Source organism: Brienomyrus brachyistius, chromosome 15 (genome assembly GCF_023856365.1).
Source record: "Brienomyrus brachyistius isolate T26 chromosome 15, BBRACH_0.4, whole genome shotgun sequence".
In the NCBI taxonomy this organism is placed as follows: domain Eukaryota; kingdom Metazoa; phylum Chordata; class Actinopteri; order Osteoglossiformes; family Mormyridae; genus Brienomyrus; species Brienomyrus brachyistius.
Genome location: NC_064547.1, coordinates 15,698,339 through 15,709,620, shown reverse-complemented (window position 1 = coordinate 15,709,620; position 11,282 = coordinate 15,698,339). Strand labels below are relative to the sequence as shown.

Genomic DNA, 11,282 nt, shown 5'->3' with positions numbered 1-11,282 from the left:
AAGAAATCCTAATATTTTAGGTGGAGAGTTTTAATGGGTACATCTGTGATTCACATGAGGTATAATTCTTATTCTGTAATAAGTATGTAATAAATCATTATTTTAATAATTGGAAAAACATTTAAGTAAATTCTATATATGAAACAGAAATGGGCCAGAGGATATGAAGTCAAATATAAGCAATGCTACAAATAAAATTCCCATATTTTAAATTCATTATCTGGTTACGCTACTGACCAAATAAGAGCTTTGACTTACTGGGTTTGGGGGGGATCGCGCATGCGCAAAACGCTGGCTTTCTATTAGTGCGGCAGGAAAAACCCGCAGCCAGCAGAGATTGAATGTGTGCTGGGGACCGTAAAAGGAAATTATTAAATGTGGGATTAAAAACCATCAGTGAATCGATTTCGGATTAAATGGCACAGATTATGGAGACGCCTTTGCTGTTGTGCGGGAAGCTGAGATGCGCGTTTTTTTGGTAGACCTGCAATCGCCCTGGTCTTTTCGGCATTTGACGGCAATGCCAGAGAATGGATGAAAATTTCAAGCGGTCATAGCGCAGTTGACTTTGTTTTCCTATCCGGATTTACATCAAAAGCAAATGTGACTGATTGCCGTAGTTATCAGAAACGTTGCATAATAATCTATATTAGGTACCAGTCGGCAAGGACGAGCAAATCCTTAATTTCAAAGAAGCACAAACAAGCAAATTTATTGCACTAAATTCCTTTGGTGGGATGTCATCGGTTTTCATTCCCTGACTGTCAAGCCGCCGATTTCGGAAGACTTGAGAAAATCTTTATTGTATAAAAATATATCCTACTATGGGTGATGCAGCAGAATCCAGGGAAACCAAAAAGACATGTATTGTTCCGGCGATAAAGCCATTTGATCATTATGACTTTGGCAGGGCTAAGATCTGCTGTAGTCTGACATGGCTGGTGGCAAAAGCATATGGGGCAGGTAGGTGGCGTCTTTTCTTGTTTTATTTTGACATCGTCTATATATGGAATTATGTTTTTGAATAACTCACTGTAACATCTCGATTATGTTTAACAAAACTTATGCCAGTTTGAGCTTGGTGTCAAACGACACTGAAAAAGAATAGTCTTTAAAGTTGGTAAAGATCAAAGCCCCAGTTAAGTTTTTATGTTTGTGAAGTATTTGTGGTTTTATGTATTAGGAATTTACCATTTTGAGCACACATATTCTGCCAAAAATCGGTCGGTGAATTGTGGAACTTGATTTGAGATCGGCGCTCGGGAAATGTTACCGGTTTATAACGTCTTGTCTTTTCGTTCCTTCTTTCTTTCCTTTTTTATTTATAAATTCCTGCAATAATTGTATAATAATGGTATGATTATTTAATCTGAGGTGCGCTTATTCTTTTAATGGGAACAGTCAATCAGGTCTTGTCCTCCTTCCCGTAACCGAAGGGACACGGTTTTTTACCTGAGAGGGTGTGATCGTCGGATTCTATCTAAGCAATAACTAATCGTCTCTAATAACGCTCGCTTTTAATGTTTAGAAATAGCTATTCAGGCTGCAAAACTGTATCATACTTAATAAACAGATATGTAGCAGGATAGTAGTAAAGTAACCATTACTTGGATGTGATGAAAGCATATTGGCCACTTAATTTATGATGGTTTGAATTACTGAATGATAGACATCAGTCGATAGACTAGATAAATATGTTTAGCGTGTGGCTAAAGAACACCTTTTGTTTTACTGGTAACCACTATGAACACATACAATCTTAATGCACGCCGAGCCCTTTTTGATTCAGGATGACTGGATTATTTATCCCTTTGAAAATGGGTTGCTACCAGAACAGCATTAAAATGGCTGTTTTGGCTTAAATGCAGTTGGGCTACAGTTGAACATTGATTTTTATTGTCTTGTTGCTTTGCAGCAAGAACCATTGTTACAGCCTGCAGGTAAAAATGAAACTATTGTGTTGAAAGCTTGTTACCTCCATCCACTCTGTCTTTCCGGGGTGCCACTTCTCTCTCTCTCTCTCTCTCTCTCTCTCTCTCTCTCTCTCTCTCTCTCTCTCTCTCTCTCTCTCTCTCTCTCTCACTTGCTTACACGAGATTGACAACAAATGCAACAATCCTCCATCCGTTTTGCCCTAGTGGTGAAATAAAAAATGGTCCCCCACTGTTAGGATAAAAGGTCAAATGCAGTTGTCTGTCCTGCTTAACTGTTCTCCTTAGAGTTTATTTTTTCTCTGATTTCTTTGAAGAAGAGGGCAAAATGACAGTTGTGGTAAAAAATATCATTAAAGTAGCCTTTTCCCCCCACTTCTCTTTCTGTCTTTTCATCTATGCAGTCTGGAGTAAAGAAATCCAGATGTCTGCGTTTGCAGATGGGTCTTGGATTGAGGAAGGACGTTTTTCCAGAGTTGTGTGAGGAGACACATGCTTTGGAGAGTAGCTGGATATTATGCGCTATTTACTTCTGTGATGCATGTTGCCATGCTACGTCAAGACATTTGGGAAGCCTGTCTCTTTGTCTTATGCATTTAAGTATAGGCCATTACATTTCAGACCTCCAAAGCCTCTTTTATGTGCCTGCAGTGAACCTTTTAATATAGTCTGTAAAGGGCTTATCTAGAACAAGCTACAAAAGCTTTTGCTTTCACAGAGAAATGTTTGGAGTTTGCTGAGCCGAGCTTGCGAGATGAATCGAGCTCCCTGTAATGTATGAGGCATCAATGGGATATTTTTGTAGCAGTCTTTCCATTCAGTTGTGTTTTCCTGTGGAAGCCGCTTCCTGATGACTTCCCCAATGACGACGGACAATAGCGGAGATCTTCCACAAAGGAGCTTTTGATTAACTTTGTGGCTTCTCTGTCTTCATTATAATTTTTTTGCCTTGATGTATGTTGATTTTCAGAGGTGGGGGAAGCTCATCCAGAGTAAAAAGCCTTAGAAACATCCCCGTGTGTGTTTGTGTTTCATCTGTGTCTCTGTTACAGCACCTTGTGGCTTCACTGGATAATTGTACGTCTGTCTGTGACCCTTTAGAGATCGAAGCCTCTTAATTGTGTCTCGTCTGTTAATCTTACATCTCATGTAACAGATTTAAAGTCCGGAAGGTGTGTTGTAAGACCAATGCTGAGCAAATGATTTCTTTTGTTACTCATTCAAGGTCAGATTATTTATTAGTATGTAAATGATATGCCTTGCATCTAAGATGTGCTTTATACTGTTAAGCCACAGAAAAAGCCATCCATCCATTCTCGGTAACTGTTATCCTCCTCAGGGTCGCGGGGGGTCTGGAGCCTAGCCACAAAAAAAAAAATCTTTCAGTATAAACCCAGTATCTATGCTGAGAAAACATGGAATTTCCCTTCAGACAGTCCATGGTGTGTGCTACCCATAATTCAAAGTTTCGATCGGGTCTGGTAATTCAGGCATAAGCCCCAACCAGGCCCAATAATTTTGTCCTCATCCTCCCCTAAGTGAGGCACCTTTGGAGGTGGGAACCTCATCTGCCCTGGTAAATACTCACGAGCTCCTGCTTGTGTTATATGCACTGAGTACTAAATACAGGAATGGATACTATTAAATGGGGAGATGTGTATATCAACTAATGTGTGATGCTAACTAAAATTTCATTGAACAACATATATATAATGTTGAAATCATGGTTAAAAAGGCAGAATTTAACAAAGTAGGAATATGTACAGAATCGTTTGCTAGTTGTCAAAAGTCGAAAAAGTTAATATAAGGCAGTAGAACCCTAGAGATCAGTTTTGCAAGTGGATTAAAATAAAGAGCATTGTGCAGAAACTGAGGTAATTGGTTTCCTTCCAAGCCCGGCTCTCACCAGGAGACTCTCACCATGCCAATAAAATGGACGACAGCTCCGGAGTCTTATCAGCAGAAAATATTTATTTCCGTGTCATTTAATGGTCTTCGTTTTAAATGACACCTTAAGCCCCAGTCAAAGCTTCACTACTTAAGGGGATATTAAGAATTCAGTGCCTGAGATTTGTAATTTCAAATATGTCTTTTATGATCTCAGGGTGTTGGAGGTGTCAGTTTTGAAAGGCAGAACTGCGGTAAACAGTCATTAAGAATGGAGTAACTCACCATCTTCTCCCCAAAGATCAATTTTCACTCCTCCCACTGTCTTGCTTTATTGAGGAGTGCAATTCTGAATTATTGACTGATACTAGATGATTCCCTCCCCCTCTCCTCCTGTGATCAGGCTTCATCTTCCCCACTGGAAGGGAAGGCAGAGATAATTCTGGAACCGCGGTTGCTGGTGATAAATTGATTGGGCTTGATTTCATGGTTTCCGTGGCAACATGTTTCCACCCGTGGATGGGTATGTGGGCCGGTCAGCTGTTCTCTTGGTAGTATTTTTGGCGTAAATCATTGTCTCAAAGGGTATTTTTATCTTCCCTCTAATGTCTAATGCTGCAGCGCAGTCTTCACTTACAACATGTGGATATGATGTCAGTTTTGTATATGCTAATTAAGACATGTTGGGTTTAATCAGACTTCTGTGTTAACTGAACTTTGCAGTAATCTGAAATAAAAAAATGTAAACCTTTAAAATGAGGAAGAAAAGTCATTGAGTCTAGATGACTCTGTTTTTTTCTTTCTGGCTTGTTTGGATGGTTCAAGATGCACAAACTCGCCTTGTCACATCTAGAATAAGTGATCTAGAGCAACATAAAAATCTGCACGGACAGATTGAAATATCCCGAGTCCACATCCAGGTGTCTGTGTGCTCAGTCGTGGCATATTCTGCATAACAAGAAAACTGTGCTGTAAAAAACAAACCATTCGGTTTTATGACAGTTTAACTTCTCAGTGTGAGCACAGGAGCTTTAAAACTATATAGGGCAGCGGTAGCCAAGCCTGACCCCAGAGTACCAGCGTCCAGCAGGTTTTCTATCCTACCTTGTCTCCGATGAACCAGACCTGATCTGGTAGGATTTAAAGCCTCCTGGATACCAGCAGTCCAGGATCAGGCTTGCTTACCCCTGATATAGGTATGTGTATCACACCGTTTTAATACCAAGCAGTAAGGAATTGTATTGCATAAGGCTCTACGTATTGCATAAGACCTTAAATATGCATGCAGCTGGAACAACATAGGATGCATTGCATCAATGTATAATCGCTTGGCCATTTTGTCACATTTGACTGTTCATCTGTGTTGATTTGGGATTCTCTCTTGGTGTCAATTCAAACGAGATTGACTATTTCGCCAAAGGGGATGTAGAGAACACTTGATGATTTGAAAGTCCTGTTTCCCATGAAAACACTAATATTCTATTACCTTTGCATCCTGTTAGCAGTCGGCAGAGTAAATGCTGTATTGTCAGGCATTATGGTAAGAGATTTCATGTTTGTAGATGGGTTATCGGAGCTCATGGGTAAAGTTGTGGCAGCATCGTTGCTTTCATTAAGGCGATTTTGCTGAAATAATTCCCGAGTCTGCACAGCTCACAGCTGCGCCCATCTTCTGTACCCATTTATGCAGGTGGATATTCCAGTCAAGTCAAGCCATCTGGGCTTTGTCATATAGTCCATGTACAGGTATACGGGGGGGGCACCCCATGACATCACCCCAGGACTCCAGTGCAATGAATACATAGATAAATGAGTAGGTAGATACATAATAAGTTAGTGATCAGTGGCATTCGAGTTCAGTTCCCCTTAATCAAAGGTACAACAGTGCTGCAGCTGGGATTCCACTGGCGAGCTTTGGGTTATTAGCTGAGGTAACAGCAGCTAGCTGTGTGCGCCGGTGCTGCTGGCCGCGTATCACATACCGCCTTCTACACCCCGTTTCCAGACAGCATCCCGGCCGACATGAAGGAGCCCTTCTACACGGACCAGTACGAGCAGGAGCACATGAAGCCGGCCATGGCAGAGCTGCTGTTGTCGGCGGAGCTTTACTGCCGCGCGGGGAGCCTAATCCTGAGGAGCGACGCCACCAAGCCGCTGCTGGGCCACGAGGCCGTCATCCGCGCCCTGGCGCAGAGGGGCCTCTACGTCACCGACCAGGAGCGGCTCGTCACCGAGCGCGACCTGCGCAAGAAGCCCATCCAGCTGGTGAGTGGAGCAGAGGGGAGGACCAGGGCGGGGAGCGAACCCACAACCTCCTGGCGTGACACTCAGTGCTGCTCGCTCAGATGCTGTTTGCTCTTTGTCAACTCTTTGCTTTTTTTTTTATTGCAGCTGCGATTCCCTGTAATGTTGTTCCTCTGTCTTTTGAGGGTGTAAATATCTTGCGTCTGTAGTAGTAAATCCAGATCAGGACACGGAGAAGTTGGCAGGATTTAGCAAAGTTCTTAAACAAAAGCATTCCTGTGTGACTGACAAACATGGTGCTGGTTGAGAACCATTACTTGGTCAGTTTGGAGTAATGTTACTGTATCTGAAGCAAGTGCTTAGCTGTTTCTCAGAGCTGGAACGTTTAGGAATGTATCATGGGTGAATTTAATGCAGAAGTTTCTCACTGTGGCAGGTATCATACACAGGCTTTTGTTTACTTGTAAGACCAGTTGCCATAATATTAAAAATGTGTCCATGTAGTAACTATGGGCTTTTACTTGTGTGTGGTTTGTTCCGGCAATAAAATAATAAATAATAAATGGGAGGCCTTTTAATAATATTCCTGTTTGCGATTGTTCTTTGTAAAACATACCCTGAGCCAAAGTATACAAAGTGTAATTAAAGGTGAAACAGTAATTTTTTAAACATTTGAACATTGAATTTTGCATTTGGAGCACAACAGTGGGTCTGTTTTGGGGAATCTGGATTTCATCCTACAAACCTTTTGCTCACGAGAATAAAATACTTGACCATAATTCTAAGTGCTGCTTGCGTTTTACCGATATATCCCAGTATCTGGGAGGTTTATGGTTTTGGGAGCTGTTCCCATTGCGCTAAGATTTACTGGGCCAATTACGCTGAGTGAAAAATGCTGGAAGAGGTTTTCTTGGAGTTTGCTAAACAGCTTAATATATGCCTTGCATTTAAGAATTGAGCCTTATAATAACAATGGATGGTTATGTTCTCAGTACCACAGGAAGTAATTGTATAGGATGTGGTTATACTAGAATAAGATGCCTAGAGAATATTGAATGAAGTTAAATTATTTGCCAGCAGCAAAAATGAACATGCCACATTTAACTCTTGCTACGAATACACTTTTATTAGTGGTCTGTGGATCATTATTGTGTTTATAAGGAGAATATAATCATTGCAGCATTGTGAAACCGCTGTTTGGATGGCTGTTTTGGGGGTAAAGACACTATATTGACAGATTAGCCCCCCACAAGGTCGCAGGAGTGAGCTGGCAAAGATTTTAGGACGTATGCATGCTGGCTACTTGCATTATTTAAGAATGGCATCTCATGTTTTTGTTGGGTTCAAATTCTTTTTATTTTGTGAATGAACAGAAGAATTGTATATTACTCTCATTGTACCGAAAGCCACACGATCGCGAGTGGTGTCTTTTAAGTACGCGGTCTGAGTTGGATTTTCTCGCTTTTCAGGGGGTTCTGTGTATATCGACGGCCATGTGATTTTGATCTTGTTTGGTATAATCCTGAAAAACAAAGAACAAAAGCAAGCCGTGATGATTATGTAAAGCCTTTCCAGCAGACATCTGAGTCTGTTAAATGTTTTTGTTGCGTTTTAAAGATGCAGTACTTTTGCATTTGTACATAGATTGTATAGTGGTACAGGGTTTAACGTATTGCAGTAGCGTGTCTGCCTTTGCCCTAGTAACTCTGAATGTGTTGTGTGTTTACGTTTACTTTACATTCATTTAGCTATTTTTTTTTGTCAAGAGAAACATACAAGTAAGAACTTTCAGCACTTCTGGAGCATTTGGGATTAAGAGCCTTGTTCAAGGGCCAATGATAATATGAGTATTCCGCCTGTGACAGGATTCAAACCAACGACCTTCTGGACATAGGCATAAATCCCTAAACCACTGAGCTACACACTTTCCAGCAAGCAGTGAGCAGAGGTGGAAAGTTCAGGTTCAGAAAGTACCAATTCAGACCAAGGTTTTGTCTCAAAAGACCAGTTGAGTCCTCCATGACTGTGACTCTTTATACTCAGCTGGGTGGTTGAAACAAAACTTTGGTCTAGATTTGTTCTTTCTGGACCTGAACTTTCCACCTCTAGTACAAAGTCAGGAACAGTTGGATCTATCAGTAATTAATATCATGGAAACAATGCAGCTCTGTAGACACTTAGTTTCTTGGTCCATGGCATATACCTCTGCTCTGTTATGTTCAGCATGAAATATGCATGAAGTCCTGTTAGGATTTCTGTTCATTCCTAAACAGGCCAATTAAGTAATTTTCCAACCATGAAGGTAAACGTAGGTTGAGCCTCTTAAATCATATAGTCCAGAAAAGGAAAAGGTTTAGGGAAATGAGGCAGATTTAAGGATGCAGTCCTGTAATCGATTGTGTTTCTTTGTAATCGTTCCTCAATTGAGCCCCAAGCATTACTGATGCTATTTTGGGAGTGTAAAGTTTTTGGGAATCTGTCCTGGTTTTTTGAGAAGAACATCTGGAGGTCTTTTTTATCAGAACCGGTGCATCTCCCTGGCCGGGCTCTTCAGTGCACATGCTTGTCAGGAATCATTATCCTGACCACCTGGTGCCTGTTACTCTCACCTGCCAGGTTTTCCACAGTGTAATGTTTAAACAGTTATTTTAAGTTGCCTTGTAGAGATTTTTACCTGAGTATAATCCAATAATTGAACATGCTGAATGTGCAGTCAGTGGCTAAGGTTTTAAACACTTTGTGGTTTTTGAAGGATAAAGTCAATCCTCAGGGCATGACAAAACTGATGGTAATTATGCTTCTTAATTGAGTAGGTTTCAGGGTGCTGGATCTCCGAAGGCTCTTACTCAGGCTTGTTTGGCCTTACAGTACAAAAGGTAACCCCATTAAAATTGTAGACCTCTTTTCTAGGAGTACGCTGCCACAGATGCATTAATTCCCATACATTCCCAGTAAATCCCATGGAAAGTTTCCAATTTGGAATGTTCCCAAAATTCCCCAGCTTAACTTCCCATGAAATGGAAAGTTTCTGGAAAGTTTCTAGAAATTTACTGCCCCTTTGCAACTCCAGTTGGGTGTGTATTCATGAAGTGAACAATGGCATTCACTTTGCTGTCAGTCCACAGCTGAACAAAGACGTGATGATGCAGTTTTTCACTTGCTATTGGCTGGCCTCCAGACAGATGTAATGTCTGTAGTAATAGAAGGTGGCTGTGGTGTCTTGGGGGTCGGCCTTTACGTATAGAAGACATTTGGAAGCAGCATTGAAGAGTTATGCTCCTTCTTAATCCTCCCTGTGGTGGACATACCTATGTAAGGGAGCATTGATCATCCGATCTCATTCGCTAGCAGTAGGTGGAAAACCCTCACTCTTAAAAGCACCGAAAGGCAGACAAAGCTCCAAGCTCGATCTGCCGGATCCGCCCTACAACTGAGCGCTTGCTGGAGCACCTTAAAGGGTGTATCCGCAGGGACAAGCTTGTACTTGCGGACACAACTGTTATACTTTTGAATGAAAGCTTCCTATGAGGCTGAAGCACACTGAGCATGTGCTGAGTGTGGCAGGAGAAAGTGCAGGACACTGGTAGGTTCTTGGCCCCGCCCCCCCCCCCCCCCATCCTTTTTTTGTCTGATGACCACTGAATTTTCTCTATCTAGAAATTTCTCATAGAAGTTTCTTTTCTGTGGTACCATATAAATGATTAGATTGAACCAATTCATTTGCTGAACATTTCCTGACCATATGACATTTATATAAGCCCCCCACATTGAATGAACTTTTTCTCATGTTTACATAATTCATGTTTGGATAATGAGCACTAGCTGCTTTTACTGCACTGCGGGCAGTGACTAACCAGGGAAAATACCTGCTCCATTGGCTGGCGTCCTTCAGGTGCTCATTCACCAGAAAATGTTGCCTGAGTAGAAAGTTCTTTGTGTGTTAAGACTTGCATTGGATTGTGTACTTAGTAAATTGTGCAGCATTGCAGGTCTGGTCCTCCTTGTAATTCTGTGCACAGATTCAAATATAAATTGTTTGTTTTTTCATTACAAGGGTAATATTTAGGGGTGGTGTACAGTTCAGTGGGTTAGTGCTCTGCGTCTGTAATCTCATAGTCGGCAGAATGATGTCACTGTTGGGCCCTTGAGCAGTTGCTCCAGGGACTGACTGACCCTGCTTTCTCAATGATCCCACCATCTCAATGATCCCACCATCTCAAAGATACCACCATCTCAAAGATACCACCACCTCAAACATTCCACCATCTCAATGATACCACCACCTCAAACATTCCACTATCTCAATGATACCATCACCTCAAACATACCACATCTTTAACTTAGGCCAAAAACCTTAACTTAATTCTTAAAAATGTTCAATCTGAGTGCCGAGGTTAAACGCAAGAAAAGAAATGTTGACAAACCACTTGGTGTTTTTTAATAAAGATGTTAATATGGAACATTTTTCAATAAATTATTCAGCAGTACAAGTTCCCTAGACAATAAGAAAGAAATGCAGTTGCATGTCACAGGCACTATAAAGTGTAAAACAATCAGCGTCTGACACACAGATTATGTGGAAATATCCTGAATAATACATATGCATCTGTTTTTATAATAAACGCAGAACAGATCTGCAATCCTCATGGATCTTGGACATGTCGCATAGGCTCAGATGTATAATTCACGCTGCTATAAAGTACAGAATGGCCACTAGTTCCCACCCTTTCACTGGACTCTTCGTCGTCCCACCGCACAGATACTGTAACATCGAGGCATAAGCTCATAACTGGAAGGTTAATGTTTCAAGTTGTTTCAGGATTTCCTTCCATTTCAGTAGGAATAGCACCTCATGGCAGGCAGCACAGCCCTACAGTGACTGCATCAGCTCCAATAGCAGGCGGGTTCACTGTGAACGGACCAGTACTCCACCTACTGTAAAGCTGTGCGGTGAATGGCACTGATGAGCTTATGCAAACTGCTTTCCTTTTCATTATAGTCTCATCAGGTCTGCAGCATTTTCAAAGAGCTTCAGTCTTTGATGATCCTGTATTGCACGATTTTTAGCCTCCGCCGTTACGCCCAACAGCGACTTGTTTGCATGTGCTGCGTTCTGAAGACACGTCGGCGTTTCCCGCTGCTTTGGAGCACGCTGATCCACCGCATCGCCTGGGCTCGGAGCGTGATGGAGCCCGAGAGCAGCTCCACCCCCCAATCTGC

General features: G+C 41.7%; 1 protein-coding gene across 6 annotated transcripts in view; it reads left to right on the top strand.

Moving 5' to 3' along the window:
• The first annotated feature begins 280 nt into the window (after positions 1–280).
• The window catches only part of camsap2a (calmodulin regulated spectrin-associated protein family, member 2a), a 36,440-nt gene continuing 25,438 nt past the window's right edge, over positions 281–11,282 (top strand). For all 6 annotated transcript variants that reach the window (XM_048976208.1, XM_048976203.1, XM_048976205.1 and 3 more), the window contains exons 1-2: positions 281–963; positions 5,824–6,083. In XM_048976208.1, coding sequence (XP_048832165.1) covers positions 825–963; positions 5,824–6,083 — 399 coding nt within the window. In that variant the 5' untranslated portion in view covers positions 281–824. The remainder of the gene's footprint in view (positions 964–5,823; positions 6,084–11,282) is intronic.